Source organism: Marmota monax, unplaced genomic scaffold (genome assembly GCF_021218885.2).
Source record: "Marmota monax isolate L192 unplaced genomic scaffold, Marmota_monax_Labrador192_F-V1.1 WCK01_AAM20220418_F8-fsc00023, whole genome shotgun sequence".
NCBI classification, from domain to species: domain Eukaryota; kingdom Metazoa; phylum Chordata; class Mammalia; order Rodentia; family Sciuridae; genus Marmota; species Marmota monax.
The window spans coordinates 13,024,079-13,044,033 of record NW_026692907.1 but is presented as its reverse complement, the minus strand read 5'-3'; the positions used below and the strand labels follow the sequence as shown (position 1 = coordinate 13,044,033).

Genomic DNA, 19,955 nt, shown 5'->3' with positions numbered 1-19,955 from the left:
AGTGGTTAAGTGCCCCTGGGTTCAATCCCCGGTACAAAAAGCAAAATAACCCCCCCCACCTCTAAAACAAAAAAAGAAACCAACATGACCACCACCACTACCAAATGTTTAAACAACATTACTATGAGAAGCTTGGGGAATATGAGAAGAGGTAACTTGGAAGGTTAAAACTTCAACCCAAACTTCACAAACCTGTATGTCATACTCCACGCAGTGTCTAAAGCTCATTCGTTTTCTTGCTCTGGTGTAAGCACCCTATTACTTTCGCCCTGAGTTCAGGACAGGAGAGAGTCTTATTGCAAAGATACAAAAATGTGTTTCTGTGACTGTGTTTGAGTAGTATATACATATATAAAATTTAAGCTCTAAATTTTGTGATTCTCTTCTTGAAAACACCAAGCTTCTACTCTAATTCCTCTCCATCCTCAATAAAGAAGCTAGTTTCATAACAGAGATTTTCACCTTTACAAAAACCAAAAACCTAGCATCCCATGAATAGAGTTTACTTTTCTGGGAAAAACAGGAAACCCATGCATTCCCTTCAGTGTAGAATTGACCATTTAATATTAATGACATAGATTTAGATGCTTAGGAAGGGGGAACTATGTTCTATACATTTTTATTTTTATTTGTTTTATTTTTTCTATACATTTTTAAATGTTTGCTTTGTAGTTTATCTCATTTGATCAGGGATGGAACCCAGGGGAGCTTAACCACTGAGGTATATCTCCAGCCCTTTTTATGCTTTGAGACAGGGTTTTGCTAAGTTGCTTAGGGCATAAGTTGCTAAGGATAGCTTTGAAGTCATGATCCTCCTGCCTCTGCCTCCTGAGTTACTGGGATTACAGGTGTGTACCACCATGCCTGGCTTATCCCATTTGACCTTTCACTTGCTTTGCTTGTTTGAGATGGTTAGGGGGCCTCAAGTTGACTGTAGTCATTGAAAGGATGCATACTCCAGCTTGTCAACAGACCTCCTAGGTTTTGATATGAACGTAACTTGCCTTGAAGCATAAGAAGTGATACATTAAGCAAATCAGTGTAGCCACTCACACTGTCCGTTGAATACAGTTTATTTCACTAGACTGTAATTTTATACACAGTATGAAGGGGTTTCCAGATAGCACATATATAGTTTACTTTCTGTACTGCTGAAGAACCAATTTTTTTTTTTTACATTATATCATAATACCCTATTCAGTGAATTTTTCCAACTACATATAAACGGAGATTTACCACACACACGGTGCAAGAATGTCTTTATAACATATTTGAATCACAAAATGTGAATCTAAAATACATCACTGTAATTCGAACACTACTTTAAAATTACAATGCCCCATCATGTCATAGTAGCCAGATTTGATTAATCCCCGTGTAAATCAAAAGCAGTTTGGTGGGTAAGTTCTTGGGTAACTGGCAGCAGCTTTTAACTATGATTTCAAAAGAAATCTTAAGAACCAAAATTTCACAATTTTAAAATGTCTTCCCTTATGTGTTTAATATTCTCAGAGTCAAAAATGGGACATTTTAAAATTTATAGTCTTTTTAAACAAGGAGAATAAATCCAACCCTCCCTTAGCTGAAGGGCTGGAATGGTAATATTAGATTTCGTAGAAACCTAAGAAAAGTATTGTACAGGGGAGTGGAAATGAATTATAGAGAAACATAAAAATTTCTTTTAAAACAGCTTGGGTTTCTCTGCCCCTTCCCACTTCTGTCAAACACAGAGAGAATACTGCATTACAAATAAAGATGCTTTTCCACAAAATGACGTAAACAAGTCGGAGAGAAAGGTTTCTTCATTTTCCCATTTTTTTTTTTTTTTGGAGTGGGGCAGTGGGATGATGCTGAGTTAAATAAGAGATATAACTCCTTAATCAAAGAACCACTTCATCACGCACACAACAGCTAGTGACAATCGCTGAAAATTTCTCCTGTGTTTCCTTTGCTTTCCCCCAAAGTCTGAGAATGTTTGAAAGTTCAATAAATAGTAGAAAAATAATCCTTTACTTAGAAATTTTGAGATGCATCATTTAGAGAGCTTCACTTAAGTTCCATACAGCAACCATGGTATCCAGGTACCGCTAAGAAACAAAGCACAATCTTCAAAGCACACACTGGTGTCTGGAGGTGCCACGTTCCCAGTCTCTGGTTGAGCAGATTTTCCTCTTCCAGTTAAGGAGAGCTGAATGCTTCTGGCTCCCTAGAACATTCCTCTGGCTCAGCTTCAGTGACACGTTTCGTCTGTGTTTGGAGGTTTGCCGTCTGTTCCATTCCATTAGCATCGTGGCAGGTTCATTAATCAGGCTTTCCCCCTCCGTTTCAGAACCAGCTTCGCGTCCTCACAAATGTGATTTTGTTGTTGCTTCTCTGTTTTTAAACATGCCGATGGGCAGGCAGTGAGTTGAACCACCCTGGACAAAGCACACACACAAAGGGTCTCTGACGGCAGGTTTTATGCTGGCTCTTTTTTTTTTTTCTTTCCAGAACATTCTGTATCTCCCAGACCCTCGTCTTCTCTTGGAGCTGAGGAGATTGTTAGCATTCTGCATCGACAGTGTGTACGGTCACGGCTGCCTGTAAGTGGTGGCTGTGGTGCAAGGTGGGGTGGTGTGAGCGGTAGTGGTGGAACTTGTGACTTAGTAGGGCTGCAGTCTGGGGCGGCGTGTCCAGGTCTAAGTCCTCGTCGTGGTTCCCCACATCCACCCCAGCTGACAGGGGGTCGTTGTTGCATGGAGGGTTTTCGCTGTCTTCCTGTGGGCTCATGGTGCTATAACCTGGAAAAGGAACAGAGTAAGTACAGCTGAGAGCTCCCAGACACAGGAGAGATGCCAGGAGGTACCCCTGTTGTGTGATACACAGGTGCAGACACAGACACTTGCATGCTGCCTGCAGATGTTGAAGGAATTTTTTTTCCTTGCAAAAGAACTATGAACTTTTTTTTTTTTAATTGGTGCATTATAATTATACACAATACTGGGATTCATTATGCCATATTTATACATGCACATTACATAATTCAATTCATCTCATTCCCTGGTACATTCCCTTTCCCACTCCTCCTCCCTCTCCCTGATCTGCTTGCTCTACTCTATAGTCTCCCTTCTATTATTATTGTCATTTCACTCAGTGCATTATAATTATATAATAAGTGACATTCATTATGTTATAGTCATATATGGACAGAGCATAATTTGTTAGATTCAGTCCTCACAGGAAGCAACTTATTTTTAAAAAGAATTGGAGTTAACAGTTTTTTTTTTTTCTAAAAATGAGTACATAATAAATACATGATCAGTTGAGACAACTGAGAAAGTATGGAGGAAAACAAAATAAACAAGAGCCTTCACCAAAGACCCCCAAGTCCATGAAACAAAACCTGAAATCACTCCACATCCCACGACCTCTAGGTAACCACCACAGTCATTTGGGGAGCTCTCTCTTGAACTCCTTCCTGAGATTAAAAGTTTCTCTCCTATTAAAGAAATCTACAGGGCTGGGTTTGTGGCTCAGTTGGTAGAGTGCTTGCCTAGCATGTGTGAGGCACTGGGTACGATTCTCAGCACCACATATAAGTAAATAAATAAAGGTCAATCAACAACCAAAAAAAAAATAAAAAAAAAAATCTACGAAGTAGGCAACAGGCAGCTTCAAGGGAAAGATCTGAACAATACTCAGATCCTTCAGGGGTAGTGGGGCAATGAGCTTTGAAATGTCCACAAGGACAAAGCCAGCGTCACCATCACTGTATACCTGCCCCATGGCAGGCACAGTGTCAGGCAATTCTTACATACCCATGAATCATGCACATTAATATCCAGTTTATAAGGGAGAGAAACAATGATCAGAGAAGTTAAGGAACTTTCCCAAGGTTCTAGCACCTAATCAGATACTCCACATCTACCCCTAACCAACTAGAAAAGGAATCAACTATTCTCTGTGTAAGCCGGCTCACTGCATTTAAAGATTCATTTCTTTTGGTATTCTGAGTAATACATGTTTCAAAAGAAATTGCCCTTGTTGATCAAAGGATTCCATTCCAGGAACCCTGGCATGTTTTTAAATATTGCAAAAATCTCCTTTAAACGTTTTAGAAGTGGCAGCTCATTAATATCTCCACTGCATCTACAGTTAGCATCAATCAGCACCCACCCATGGGTAGTGCTAGTCACATTTGTGGCTGAAAAATTGATGTGCTTGCAAACAGCCGAGCAGGATTTGTTTGTGATTGAAAATGTATGCTCTGTGAAAAAGTGAGAAAGGCAATTCTCTGTCCTCAATGAAATCTTACTCAAATGATAGCACAGACCGTCCAAGGCAACAAATATTTATTGGGCACCTCTTATGTGCAAGTCACTGGGGTAGACACACAGATGAAAACCTGTCCCGTAAAAGAAGCTCAAAGCTAGTCTTTAAGAAATAAAACAAGTAAAATTTACTTGTACAAGTTATTCAATTACTCATACATTGCAGACCATATGGGCTGGAGGGGGAGATGACAAAACATGAATAAGCAATGTCTTCTTTCCTTAATGATTTTAACTGAGATATAATTTAAGTGCAGAAGAGACAATAATTCCAATTTTGGGAAATGAGGAAGCATCACAACTCATTTCAGTTGGGCCTAAGTAGAAAAAAATGGGAGTTAATAAGTGGAGATGAGTAAAGAAACAGGAGGCAGCTACCAAGAAAGAGGCTTGGAAATGTAAGGCCATTCCTACACCATGTGATGTGATGTGCACTTGCAGGTAGCTGGAGGACAAGACAGGTGGAAGGCAAGAACTTTAAGAGGTAATAGTAGCAGTATTTGGAAATGATGGAAGCAGTTGGCTTCAAGGGATTATTCCAGACTGGATTTGGTGACCCAATGGATGTGTCTGGTCAAGATGCCAGGTGAGTTGACATTCTTAGTATGTGGTTGCTAGGTTCCAAGGCCAGGGAAACAGCGATGCTTTTACCTATGGTGAAGAGACTGGGAGGCCAGAATAAGTACCTCAGCTTCTCAGCTTTGACTGTGCTAAGACTACGATGTGACACTGGAAATGAGACTCCAAAACTTCAATAACAAGTATGGGGTACACTCAGACCACCTTATGCTATACATGTTAAGGCTATGATAGAAAATACGATTTGGGGGGACTGGGGATGTGGCTCAAGCGGTAGCGCGCTCGCCTGGCATGCGTGCGGCCCGGGTTCGATCCTCAGCACCACATACAAACGAAGATGTTGTGTCCACCGAAAACTACAAAATAAATATTTAAAAAAAAAAAAGAAAATACGATTTGGGCTGGGGATGTGGCTCAAACGGTAGCGCGCTCGCCTGGCATGTGTGGGGCGCTGGGTTCGATCCTCAGCACCACATAAAAAAAAAAAAATAAAGATGTTGTGTCCACTGAAAACTAAAAAAAATAAATATTAAAAAATTCTCTCTCTCTCTCTTTAAAAAGAAAATAAGATTTATCTCTGCATACTTACAAGCACCCATGGTAATGCTTCATTCATTTTAGCATTCCTGGGTGTTATGGTTTGGATCTGGAATGTTCCCCAAAGGCTTATGTGTTGAAGGCTTGGTACCCAATACAGCAGTATTCAGAGGAGGGTTTTTGGGAGCTGACTGGATCAAGAAGGCTCTAACCTCATCGATGGATTAGTTTACTAATTTATACCTGAGTAGACTATTAGGAAGAGGGAGAAATAGTAAGAGGTAGGACCTAGTTGGAGAAAGTAGATCTTTGGAGGTGTGTCCTTGGGGATGATATTTTATCTCTGACTCCTTCCTCTCTGTATCTCTATTTCTCTCTGCTCCCTGGCTCTCAATGAGCATGAGTAGTTTTCCTCTACTGTGCCCTTCTGCCATGATGATTCTGCTTTGTCACAGGCCTAAAAGGAATGGAGCCATCTGACCATGTACTGAAACCATGAGCCAAAAATAGACCTTTCTTCCTCTAAGTTGATTTTCTCAGGTATTTTGTTATAGCAATAGAAAGCTGACTAGCACATGGGGTCCTTCTGCTTGGCTTGCTCTCCCATCTTCCCTCATCCTGCTGTTGTGCTTCCATATGCACATCTCCTCTGAGAACCCTTCTCAACCAAATCCAAACCCGGTCCTGCCAGCCACAGGACTCTGGTGCTCCTTCTATGAGTTTACACAGCATTCTGTGCATATCTCTTTGCTTTACTGTATTATAAATAAAAACAAAAACAGGGCTGTTCATTGGCAATTTTTTTCTTAAATTCCAGAACACAAAGCAGGCACTTAAAAACAAACAACCCCTGCATGCTATATCCCCCAAGCAATGGTATCAATGGGATTTTATTTTTTCTTAATTTGCAACTTTGCCTGGTATGAGATTCACTAGTCTCATGTAATTATGATGATAGGTGAGAATTCTTTGAATCCTGTCCAGGGCTTCTGACAAAGCCCAGTGTTGCGCTGAATCTGGGTGGTCACAGTACCTGGGTTCACTCAGGGTGGTAATAATGGTAGCTGTCTCCATGGCAACTTGGGGTACCCCCAATTCTTTTGTTACTGCTTTCTGATGAGCATCCCAGTAGAGGCCTTTCCATAGTAAAACCCTCATACTACAGCCATTTCATTTAATGTCCTCATTACAACAAAATTGCTCAATCCCTCTGTAACTTCCTCTTACTTAAAAAATTAATGGAAGTCTGAAGGGGGGAGCAAACAGGAGAAAGACAACACAGTTTCTCACTCCACACATTAACTGCTTGCTCAGTGCCAGGCCATTCTGCTGAGCACTGGGAACAGTGATGAATGAAGGCAGACAGGGCCCCTGACTCTGGAGGAGGAAGCAGTATTTAAACACAAAGGTTGTCAGCTAACACTTTCAAAGGAAACAGTACTTCCCAAAGGCATATGAAGAAAAGTGTCTGCAAAGACTATCTCAAGTGAGAAACTGACTTCAGGAATGAGGCCAGGCATCCATAAGGAACAGAAGAGCCAAGAAGAGGCTCTTGTGCCTTGGCAATCTGCTTATGTATTTTTGGGGTGGTTCCTAAGAAGCCTCTTGCTTGCAGGGGAATGCTCTGTCCTTCTGGGATCTCACGCACCATCTTGTGGCCACAGAGAATAACTGCAGTAGGATATTTCTGCCTCTCCAGGAAAGGGTCTTGTGTTTTTGACCAGGTTTTCAAGGTTCAGCATTTATTTGCCTTTTAAGCATTTTGTAATATTTTCTTTTGCTTTTTGCTTTTGTTAGTGCATTACAGTTGTACATAATAACTAGGTTGATTCTGACATAATCATACAGATATGGAATTGAATCTACTCCAATTTTACTTCCCGGTTTCTCCCTTTTCCCTCCCCTTAACTCTTCTCCTCTACCTTTCACTCATCTATGGTTAAAAATACACACAGGGCATAACTCTACTTATAAGTGTAACAGTTTGCTGAAAAACAATACTGTAGGTATTCTTAGAATACTGACAAAAATGCCTAGTGCCTGATGGCAAGTTCAAGGTCAGCCTCAGCAATTTAGAGAGACCTTGTCCCAAAATTCAAAGGTTGGGAATGTAGCTCAGTGGTAAAGCCCCATTGGGTTCAATCCCTAGTACTGCAAAAAAACCAAAAACAAAAGACAAAAATGGAGCTGGGATGTGGCTTAGTTGTAGAGCACCTACCTAGCACCTACCAAACACCCATAACATTGACAAAAATGGCCCTATTAAAAAATATATTCTTAACTTGAGTAACTCATCTTTTGTGATATAAAATTAAAATTAGATTCCTTTAAAATACAGAAATTTATTGATCACATAATTTTTTTTTTTAGTACCAGGGATTGAACCCAGGGGTGTTTAACCACTGAGCCACATGTCTGCCCCTTTTTAAAATTTTATATTTTGAGACAGGATCTTGCTAAGTTGCTTAGGGTCTTGTTAAGTTGCTGAGGCTGGCCTTGAACTTGCCATCTTCCTGCTTCAGCTTCTTGAGTTGCTGGGATTATAGGCAAGTGCCATCACACCCAGCCCACATAAATATTTCTAAATAAAAATGCAACCTGGGCAACATTTAGTTTTAATTCTAAAAGCTTCACTACTCTAAGCCATACTCCAGGGGCTAGTCTGTTCAGCAGCTCTTTATTTATGTATTTCAAATTTGCTTTTGTGTATCACACCAAGACTCCTGTGAAAAGAACCCACACTGGGCAGCACAGAACCATGGCACTGTGATCCTGTTTACTCCACGGCCAGTCCCAATGCCTCCTCTACAGAAGCTGTCACATACCACCTTTTACCAATCTCAGGAATATGTGCATTCGTTTCTGCTTTCTTCCCGGATTTAATTTCTCAGGTCAAACAGGTGAATCCTGAGCTCCAAACCTATCGTATGTTATTTGACTTAATCCTCACAACACATTTACAAGGTAGGAATTTTAAATTTTACTTTAAGGTATTAGAAAACTCAGGTCCAAAGTAGCTCACTAACATCTAACAGCTTGTTAAAGGGCGGGGGGGGGGGGGGGGGGGAATCTGAAGTGAGCTTGGTTTGACCCTTAATCCTGTCTCCTAAGCTCTCTACTGTACCGCCCCACCTTGCAGAAATAACAAGTCTCCCATTTTAACTAACTCTGCAGTGCCTGGCACACAACAGATACCCCACACAGGGGAATGTACAGAGCAGCAAGAGTGTGCCTACAACTAAACTTCCTTGCTGAATGTGAATGTGTATGTATAGCTTACCCTCTAGGCACCACAGGGACATTAACTTGACACCACCACTCTCAGTGACCCATGGTACAAGTTCAGAAATAAGACAACACCCAGTTAATTTCTATTAATTTCATGATGCATTTGGGAATATGTGGAACATCAATGCCCTCCACTTCTGGTATTGCATTCTGTCTGCATGAAAAACTATTTTTTTTTTAACCCTTGGGGATAACAGGGATCCAATTATTGTGAAAAATGAAAGAAACGAAGCCCTTAGCTAGATTCCTTGGTTTTCAGATACTGCCACACTACACCATTCTCTTTATCTAAGCTGTTGCTTCATCTGCCATTTTACTGAGACAATGGGAGGGGCTCGTGGACCACTGGAAACATCACTCAGAATCCCAATTTGGTAGGGATGCAACTGGGGAGAGAGACAAAAAAAGGATTCAGTATTTCTGCTGAATAAGAAATTATTTCTGTTGACCTTTAGCAGCCGCAAACCTGTTTTATTATTCAGAGGAGAAGGCACAGAACTGTCGAGCAGAAGAAATTTATGCAGGTTCAAAGGTTTTGTTTTTTTTTTTTTTTTTTTTTTTTTTTTGGGAAAAAAGCCAGAAAGTCAAGAAACTGAAAAAATTTAACTTCTGCTTTGGCTCTCCATAGAAACCCTAAGGTTCTATTTAGTTGGTGGAAACAATGTTATTCAGAGTCCAAATGAAGAGTCTCCAATTTACAAAGCAGAGTTTTAGCTTCTCCTGTTTTCCAAATGGAGTTTGAATACCTGGCAGTGGTATAAAAGGTGTCATGGGTTGCTGGGATGAAAATGACCCTGACACTTGAGCATAGGGGGGAAGCACATAAAGATTTTTATTTTCCTTCAGGATAGGTGTGGGAAAAGCTAAATAAAAAAGACTTAAATATATTATTTATGCATAAAAAGACTTATTTCTGAGAGAAAAATAAAGATTTCTGGAAAATTAGATAACTATCTTAGAAAATAAAAAAAGAGATTTTACAAGAGATTTTTCATCCCTTTTATGTTTTTTTTGAAATGGTGGCAGTGATGCTCACAGACCAGGACATATCTACTGTTCTTCATGAAAATAAGCAATATGACTTTAGAAGGTGAGAAGCCATGTGGTATGGCCGAGTCTCCAGTGGAGCACATGGCCTTCCTAGTCCTGGGCTCCATTGGCACCTACTCAGCCTAGGCTGTCCCTTAGCATCTTACTGGTATTTGTACATACTAATTACCTCTAATATCCTTGGTTCCTAACTTTCTTTAATAATCCTTCAAGGCTCAGTGCAAATATTTCTTTGGCAAAGTTTTTTTTCCTGAGTTTCCAAGACAAGGCCAGAGATTGGGGTGGAGAGTGCTAGAGACAGCCCAGATTCTTGTCATGCCCCAATAGAGCCCTGAATGATGTTGTGGTTTGCCCAACAACAACACTGGGTGGTTGAACCTCAACAGGTGTTGGTTGTGCTGAGAACCAAGCTCAGCAGTCGGGTTCCACATAGTCAACAAGAATTCTCCTCCTCCTTCCTTTTCTTGTGGTGCTGGGAATTAACCCAGGGCCTTGCATACCAGTTAAGTGCTCTACTGCTGGGCTACACCCCAGCCCTGAATCCTTTGTGGAGAAAAACTTGGAAGCAAACCATATGCCCAGAGGTCATCTGGCTTATGCCTGGAAGTGCTGAGATATAAGCAAAACTGCCCTTGGGCTCCTACAAAATGGTTTCATGCTGATGTGCATCTTTTGGGGGAAATTATGTAAAAATAACTAACTTTAAGCACAGAGCAGGTGAGAGAGGGAGTAGGTGTGAGCATCATCCCACAGGCAGAGCAGGCTCCTCTGGTCTTCTATGGAAGGAAGCAAGAACTCACCATGATCACTTTCAGTTCCAGACCGGCCCCAGTAACGACGCCTCCTTTCTGGACTGTGCGCGTGTCTCTCAATGACAGCAGCTATGAAGCGGGTGTTGCTGACTGCAGGAAGTTAAGGACAGTGAACGTCACTCTCATGCCAGCACCTTCATCCTCTCAACCCCCTTGCTCTGAACATGCTCACTTGCATGCTGGGGGAAGGTATTCTTTGGAGAGCTAGAATAAGCAATTTTTGAAAAAAATTCTGAGGATGAGGAGAGGTGACTTAGAACTGAGGCAGGGAGAGGTACTTAATTATCTAGCTTTAACGTGTACCAAGAGGCCATGTTCCAGGTAGCTGAAGGCCAGGGTCTCTCAAGGAATGCTCCTTTGATATAGAAAATGTGATTTCCCTTCTGAGTTTTGTGTGTGTGAGTGTGTGTGTATGTGTGTGTGTGTGTATGTGTATGTGTATGTGTGTGTGACTGAAAAAATGCATATTGGAACATTCCCTTCCTAAAACACTGTTTTGGAAAGTAATGAGGGAGAGAAAGAAAGGAAAAGGTGAGCAGCTTCAGGTCAGAGCACCTACTGCAAAGAATAACAACATAAAGTCTTTTGAGATTTTTCTAAAACAAAGTGAGGACCTACACTTATTCCTAATGGAAAAGGGAGGAAAAAAAAAACACACCCACCATGTCAAAGCTTCTTAAATTTTCATACAAGGCAAAAGGACATAAGAAAGAATATTTGTTTTGGATCAGCCTCCTGCTGACGCCTTCTGCCGCCAGGCCGCTCGGTACTCACTGATGCCTCTGTCCTCGTGGCTGTCGTCGTCCCTTTCATCTCTGTCATTCTCCAGGTTGGACATACGCACTGACATTTCTACCCATCATTAAAAAGAGAGAAACATGACTATTTAATCAAACAAAATCACCCGCTTTAATACCCTGCTGAGTGCTCATTTGATGGCTGGGTGACAGCATTCCATCAAGAATGAATCCTGGGCTGGGGGGGTAGCTTAGTGGCAGAGCACTAGCACAGCACACACGCACACACACACCCAGAGGCAGTAGAGAGTTTCTATCTTGGATGAAAATGAGCTGCACCCCTCCATGCTTTCTTTAATGAAAGAGGGAGCAGTAATCAAAAGGAGAACAAGAAGTGAATAAACAAGCCAGGCATAGTGGCACATGCCTGTGACCCCAGAGACTAGGAAAACTGAGACAGGAAGGTCTCAAGTTTGAGGATAGGCTTGGCAACTGAAAATAAAAATATAAGAAGGGCTGGGAGTATAGCTCAGACGTCGAGCAAGTCTGGATTCTATCCCTAGTTCTACACTCAAGCACACAAACACATGTGCTTGCACACACACACACACACACACACACACACACTGAGGTTGATTTCTGAAGAAACAGGAGAAAAGAAGCTGACAGAGGTCAAGTGATCTTTAACCCTCTACTATAGTGACAAAACAGAAGCAACAGGGTCAAAAACAAAGACCTACCATGTTGATAAAATGGTGTAATGGTGTTACAAATCCCTATAAAAGGCCAGGCACAGGTCACACTGGATGGTGGTCATCCTCAGCCTAGCCAAATCTCACCAAGGGCTGGTGCATTTTCATTATCCCTGCTACTAACAGAGATCATGACCCCTTGGTCCCCTTCAGCTGCAGTCATAGAAAAGCCTTCCAACCTCATTCCATTATTACTGCTGCCAGGGTGAGCTACCTCACCAGTTAACTTTATCTCCATGAGAGTCAGGTTAACACATCCCTGGGGCTTTAGGAGGAATAGGATGGCCATTAATCGTTGTTGCTCCCTTCAAATGAGTACCATAGCATACTTAAAATCTGGTATCTCAGTATCAAGGTCATGATTACAGATTTTTTTTTTTTTTTGCACTTGGATTTGATTACTTTTCCTGTTTTAAGAGATGTGATTATTCCAAGGTGTGCTCCTTCACTTCATATAATAGCAACTGCAATACAACAGATCCATGTTCTTGGCAACAGTGCCATGGGGAATCACCAGGGCAGTGCAAACTTCCCACTCAGTCCCCCCAGTTTCCCGGCTGACTCACTAGAGGCAGGCCATGGTGGGCCAATGCTGGTAAAAGAGAAGATCCATGGATTTTCCTGGGGAATCAGAATGGGGCTTGCAGGGTTTAGGCATTAAAGAAAACAGGCTTTGGGGACTTTTGAGATGACTCCAAAGAAGCTAAGGATATAGTGCTGTCCTTGCAATTTCTTAAGAGACTTAACCAATTGGTCATTGTCCTTCCAGCCTTGGAACAACCCCGTGGAGGCAGCTGCCTCCTAGAGGAGCACTGGGATTCATTCTGCACTCACCTTGGGCAGCAAGCGGAGACATATGCTGGTGACTCCGGCGATGAATCTGATGGCGGTAGGCGTACACAGCAAGGACCAGCACCATGATGCAGCCCATGATGCCTCCGGCCACAGGACCCACGGGTGCACTCTTAATCATGTTTAAGGTTATCACCTCGTCACCTTCAGCAAATACACAAACACGTGTGTTGGTAGGAGGTGGGGATGGAAGGATGACGATGGATAGGAAGGACAGAGCGGGAAGGGTTCTGATGAACAGTCGTGTGGCACTCTGAATTCTCCAAAAGACCCACCAATGTGGGAATAGAAGCTTGCTTTAGCTCCTTGCTCTAAAATGCTTGCAAACTGGAGCAAGAGCACAAGGGCAAGGACTGTTCAAGTGGATGTAAATCACTTAAATAGACAGCACCCAGCGCTGTAAGAGTCCTAGCTCCTGGAAGAGGAGACCGTACCCAGCACAGAGGTAAGGTCTTGCTGGGGGTCAGGTCACTCATTCACTGAAACAAGGGACCGAGGCACAATAAATATGAGCTAAACAGACCAAATTTCAGAGCTTATGGGTTCCCTTTAAAGCGCTATTTTCTCTTTGCAGGTAGGAAATTGCAGGTGGACATAGAAAATAATTGCTTGGAGCACAGGTGCCTCAACTATGCTCCCAACTGACCCCATGGCAACACATGAGCTCAAAAAATAATGTGGTGGGTAAGTCAAGGTATAGGTGGTCCCCAATCTCTTACGATTCAGCTTAGATTTTTCAACTTGATGATGACACAAAGCAATAACGCATTCAGCAGAAAATGTGCACTGACTTTTGAATTTGCATCTTTTCCTGGGCTGGTGATCTGTGGTGGGATACTCTCCCAGGATGCTGGGCAGCTGCAGTGAGCCCTGGCTCCCAGTCAGCCACATGGACTTGAAGGCAAACAACTGACAATCCACTGTGTGCTGTGTTGCTAAGCTATGATGTTCAACAGGTTAAATGTATTAAACCCATCCTCTCTTAGGATAGTTTCAACTTACAGTGAGGCTTTCTGGGATGTAATTCCATCATAAGTTGAGGAACATCTGTATTAATTATATTTGACTCAACTGTCAGCTAAGAATTAGAATTTGGTGCTAAATCCAGAAAGACTGAAAAAATATCTAATGAGAGAAATAGTGTCCTTGATGGTGTCTTCAAGGTCTTGGAGCCCAACCCCAGAGGCTCTCTTTCCTGTGGTGTTCTGTACTCTACCTGAAGCTACATGGGGTAGGTTTGGCAACTGCTGACTTGGAGGCCCTAAATTTGGACGTGTAGCTTTAAGACTTCTGCCTTGTGAAAGCTGCAAGGAGAAAGGTAAATAAGAGGCTGCATAGGAAATAGATATACAGTGGTCACTGCATGTCACTGGCCCCGCTAGCTTCTGACAGCTAGAAGCACATTCACGCAGGCGTGGAGTTCAGGAAATCAGCCCTGTATTTCTCAGGACAAGCTTTATGGGAGTGAATTCCAGTATCTCAAAATCTGGCAGGTCATAGGGTTGCTTGCTGTCTCTGAACCGAGTATTGAGCCAGCTCTGAAGGTAATTATGTGCCTTGGTTTTGTAACTAAAGACTACTGGCAAAGGAATAGGGGAAATTGGGCAGAGGATTATTATTTTAACATGTTTCTGTTTTGCTGGGTATGGTGGCACACACCTGTAATCCCATTTATTGTGGAGGCTGATGCCAGAAGATTACAGATTTGAGGCCAGACTGGGTCACTGAGGGAGGCTCTGTTTCAAAATAAAAAAGGTCTGAGGATGTATGTAGCTCAGTGGTAGAGCACCCCTGGATTCAATCCCCAGAACCATTAAAAAAAAAAAGATTTTTGTCTTAGTATGTAGGTGGGAATATGTGTATTTAAGAATCAAGTTACTTTGGGCCCCCAATAAACATACCTATTGCTCCCATGTCATCAACGTAGGGACTTTTGGCTCCCACGATGCCCCCAAAGCATTCCTTCTGTGGTGCACAGTAGGATTTGTCCAGGTGAGTCTTCCCGTCACTGTCCACCACACACCATTCACAATCCAGTACACCAAAACAGTCCCTGTCAGAGACAACACTTCATGTTCCAGAAAGCCGTGTGGGCGAAAGGCCACATGAGCCTGGGCACAGACAGTCCCCAGAGTTCAGTACTGACGTGTTCTGTGGATGACCTGCCTTTTCCTTTCTCTTTCTTTCGAAATGGGAACAGCAATAGTCTGCCTGAGGATAGCTGCTTTATGCCTCTTGACCACTTGGAAATGAGAGAAATAAAACTGTTCTCTGTGCATTAAATTATGACACCCACATATCATGGATTAGTGCAGGGTTATTCTAAATCATCCTGAAAAAAGACCAAATGAATATGACCCAAAGGTTTCTTTGATTTTGGTCTAATAACCCCCATGTGTGTGGTCATTATTTAAAAAAAAAAAAGAAAGGAATAATCAAATAAGTTTAGGAAAACTGAGGCTGCTTAAAATGATTTTCTGCCAATTTCTTAGAGCCTTTAATATATTACATTCACAATGACTCTCTTAAGAGAGTACATGCAGTGCTTCCCAAGCCTAATTGATGGGGGCTACTGCATAACATACCAAATTAATCAGTCTGATGGCACACCCCTCCTCTGCTAGAGTATACAGCAAAAGCAGGGCTGGCTGTCCCCTGTACGCACTTGCTTTGCTTAATCCAAGGGAACCAAGGCTATAATGAACTAATCACCCCCACTCCCCAGGCTTAGTCTATCACAGCCACGATTCCCATGATGTTTAGTGAGCAAAACCTAGGGAGGAGTGCAGCAGAGAGCAGGGGACATGCAGCTCTTAGTTCTCCAAACTGCCATGAAGCAGACTTGCTTTCTAAGACAGGGAAGTTAATGAGCTTCAAAATATCACGCAGAGCCTTGAGGCTGGGTTCTGTTTCTGGATTCCAGCAGATCTTGCTCCCTTGCCTTGCTTCTTCACACCACATCTACTCACCCTGTGTTTATTTCAAGAGAAACATTCCCAGCCTATGGTCAAATGCCAAATAGCTGTAACAAGCAGGAGCTGAAAAATATTTAATCTGGTGGACAAAAGGTGTCTAAAAATCCATTTCAGATCAGAAAAACTGATATTCTTTTCAAAGCAGCAAGAATGGGAATGATCAAGTTTTAGCTAGAAAAGCTCAGTGAGGCTGCTGGTCGCCATTCCCTATGGGGTTTGCTTACCCACTTTCCATCCTCTGACTGCACCTGCTGTTGACACACTGGTGAAGAGAATCTTGTAGGCCAGGATCAATGGCTGTGTATGTTACTGGCTCCTGGTGGACCTCACAGCTTGGGTTTCTGTACAAGAAGCAAGTCTGGAGGTTAGGACTGTATCACTCACATTCCAAACTCATCATGCCCTGGTCCTTGACAGTGGTCAGACAAATCTGAGTTTGAATTCTGGCTTTTCCACTTAATGTAACCTTAGGTCAATTATTTAACTACCTGGGATTCAATTTGTTTATGTACAATAGAACATACACACATATAATAAAATAATAAACCTTCAACATAACAGGAAAGTATAAAATTAAAAGTGAATATAATCTCTCTTGCTCAATCTCTTCCTCAGTCTTACTTTTCTGAGGTACTCACTGTTAGCAACACAATAAGGACACTTTGTTTTTCTATACCTAAACAGATATGAGAATCACAGGGCTAATTACAAAACTAAGTGATTTAATGTGTTAAAGTACCTAATACATGGTATATACTTAGTAAATGCTCATTTTTTTTGTACATAGCACTGACACTTTTCATATTTTTACATTATTTAAATTTAACCTCAAAGCGTACATCATTGGAAATCTGGCATACTGAACAGGTTCATCATTGGAATGAATCATTTTTGTATACCCCAACCTAAACCAAATCCATAGGAAACCTCGTAGCATTTTGTACATAGTTATGTGTACATTTATAAGGAGATCATATATCATATGTGTACACACACACACACACACACACACACCTCTTACCGATTCTCTGCATTGGTGAGGTTGCCAGTACACTCATTGACCTCTAGGGGGCACTCACAAGGGCATTCGCATTCATTTTGTTCCATTCTGAAAAGCAAAGGAAAAGTTACTAGGCAGAGGGTCAATGACAATCGTATATTGTACATGCACTGTAGAAGTAAAATGATGAAACCCTTTGCCAGTTAAAATGACAGTTAAAATAAAAAAGTGGTGACCAAAGTTTTAAATACTCAATTGGCCTTGGTCCAGTGCCCCATGGACAACAATGTTGCAAACAATACAGCTCTAAATGTTTCTGTAACTGTGACTTTCCTTTTCCTCAGGACACACATCTGCCTATTCGGTTCATATGCTATTTTGAATGACTGGCATCAGTTAAATTTTTAAACAGTGTGGGGAACACAGAGTATGACCCATGGCATTTTTACCGGTGACAGTTGAGACAGAGTCGGTCCACCATGCTGCAAGCACAGAAGGCAAGTGAGTCGCATGTCTCATTGACAATGCCAACAAATGCATTTGTTCCTGGGATCCTCGCCAGTCTGTATTTAGAACAGTGGCTGCCGTGCACAAGGTTTGTCAAATCCCCCTATAGAACAATCAAGGTGTCAGCAGTGACAGACAGTAATGCAAAGACTCAGTCCTACCTTGGTGAAAACAACCCTTCAACCATCTGCTGAAAACAGCTTCAAATAAAACTTTGTTGCTGATTATAAAAGTAGTACACAGTCACTGTTAAAATATGGGGAAAAATTACTCAGTTCCATCAGTCAGACATAATTCCCATTTATCACCTGCAAACATATTATATAATCTTTTAATCTATATCTACACCCCAAAACACATTTTTATAGCTGATTTGATCATCTTTTTAAAAACACAAAACAATATGTCATAAAAATGAAAATTTCAAGAAGCAATAAAAGATGACTTTCAGGTAAGGAATAGCTTAAAATTTATTCAAAGGCAAACCCAATTAACCACATAACATGAAGAAAGATTTCTTTCCCTTGGTTAACAAACCTTTCTCCCAGAGTAATATAATATTTAAAAACTAAAGTCTCTTTAAGAGGCTAGTTTGCTGCTTTCAGAATATTGAAACAATCTAACTAAAGTAGGTATCTCCTTTTTTTGCTCCATAACAAGCAAATTTGGGATAGCCAGCTGATTGGATGGCCAGATGTGTTCATTATATTAAAAAGCCAAAGACTCAAAAGCATGTTCTAAAGTTGTCTATAACCATTTTCCTGCATGTGTCATATACCCCAAGGCAAATGAATGCCTGTCTGCAAGCTATTCTTTGCCTATATGTGTGTGGTGAGGAGGAGCCTAACTGAGAATCAGAGCACTGCGTGAGTTCTTAGGGGTTTAGATGCATTTTTCACTATGTGGATGATGCACACCTCTGGAGTATGTGCAATAACACAGGCTTCCCATCCTGTTAGCTCCAGTAACCAGGGGTGCTCCAAATCTAACTTGGTCCCTTAAGAAATTATTCTAATTCACATTGACATGTTTCTACCTGAGTATATTGGCTTGGTCTACCAAAAACTCTGAAAATCATTGCACAAATAATATAAGCCACACAGAAAAAGCCAGATTTTCATATGACAACCTTCCAGCCTCCCTCTGACCACTCCTCAAGTTTGTCAGTGTCCCCCCCCCGCCAAAAGAGAGTGCTGCTCAAAATGGTATGGGGTCTGAATGGGGTGGTAATGACCTCCCTTGCTTTGAAGAGTTAATAAATTAACTACCTGAAAAAAATGCATATGCATTGTTAATATATTCACTTTTTAAACTCCTCTCTTCTACTGTACAATTGCTTTTTGCAATCAACTCTTTAACACTTAGTTTAAGATTTTCAACTTAACCCACTACATTCAAAAATTATTTTTAATCCTGCATAGTGGCACATGCCTGTAATCCCAGTGACTTGATAGGCTGAGGCAGGAGGGTTCCAAGTTCAAGACCTGTCTCAGCACTTAGTGAGATCCTGTCCAGAAATAAAAAAATAAAAAGGGCATGGGATGCAGCTCAGTGGCAAAGCATCCCTGGATTCTATCCCCAGTACAAAAAAAAAAAAATTAAGTTACATATTTAATGATACTTATTCTAAGTTAAAGACTTTCTGTGAATAACTTCTTGAATGTTAATTCTATTTCCCTATTATAATTGCTCCCAATTAGGATTATTTTTTACATATTAGTAAGAATGTCCTTAAGACATTTAACCACAACCAGGTATATTTTGCAGCAACTCAAATTATGCAGAGTATTCTAAGGGCAAAAAGAAATTATTTTCAGGTGATTTGCATAACAGTTCCCATCTAACAGGGTGGTGATCAAGAACTGACTCAAAGTGGCCTTAGGAATTTAAGGAGACTGAGTGATCTCTAGAAGACAGGAAGAGATGAGTATGTGGTGCCCCATATATTTATATAAGAGTGTGGGAAAAGGCTTAAGCAGATATTTCAAAGGGAAAGATTGGGTGAGTCTTCAAACAAACAAAAGAAAAAAAAATACCAACTGTGAGACTTTAAAAAACATTCCCTTCTCTACCCTGGGCTTTCTATCTCACATTCATCTAATCACGAGCTGGACTAAGATTGTGTTCCATCCTATCATTCTGTAATTCTAAGGCAATGAAAGAGGCAAGAGCAATATTCAGACATTAACCCATTATTCTGTTTCATATCTTTTTTTTTTAATTTTTATTGTTGGTTGTTCAAAACATTACATAGTTCTTGATATATCATATTTCACACTTTGATTCAAGTGGGTTATGAACTCCCATTTTTACCCCGTATACAGATTGCAGAATCACATCAGTTACACATCCGTTGATTTACATATTGCAATACTAGTGTCTGTTGTATTCTGCTGCCTTTCCTATCCTCTACTATCCCCCCTCCCCTCCCCTCCCCTCCCCTCTCTCTACCCCCTCTACTGTAATTCATTTCTCCCCCTTGTATTTTTTTTCCCTTTCCCCTCACTTCCTCTTGTATGTAATTTTGTATAACCCTGAGGGTCTCCTTCCATTTCC

At 41.3% G+C, this 19,955-nt stretch overlaps 1 protein-coding gene across 1 annotated transcript in view; it reads right to left on the bottom strand.

The window, feature by feature from the left end:
* Positions 1-1,057: 1,057 nt before the first annotated feature.
* Cachd1 (cache domain containing 1) overlaps positions 1,058-19,955 on the bottom strand; it is a 205,336-nt gene continuing 186,438 nt past the window's right edge. Inside the window, exons 20-27 of the mRNA XM_046451058.2 lie at positions 17,342-17,502; positions 16,914-17,000; positions 16,117-16,233; positions 14,819-14,970; positions 12,900-13,061; positions 11,351-11,428; positions 10,565-10,666; positions 1,058-2,780 (exon numbers count right to left, since the gene is read on the bottom strand). Of these exons, the coding sequence (XP_046307014.1) occupies positions 2,542-2,780; positions 10,565-10,666; positions 11,351-11,428; positions 12,900-13,061; positions 14,819-14,970; positions 16,117-16,233; positions 16,914-17,000; positions 17,342-17,502 (1,098 nt within the window). The 3' untranslated portion in view covers positions 1,058-2,541. The remainder of the gene's footprint in view (positions 2,781-10,564; positions 10,667-11,350; positions 11,429-12,899; positions 13,062-14,818; positions 14,971-16,116; positions 16,234-16,913; positions 17,001-17,341; positions 17,503-19,955) is intronic.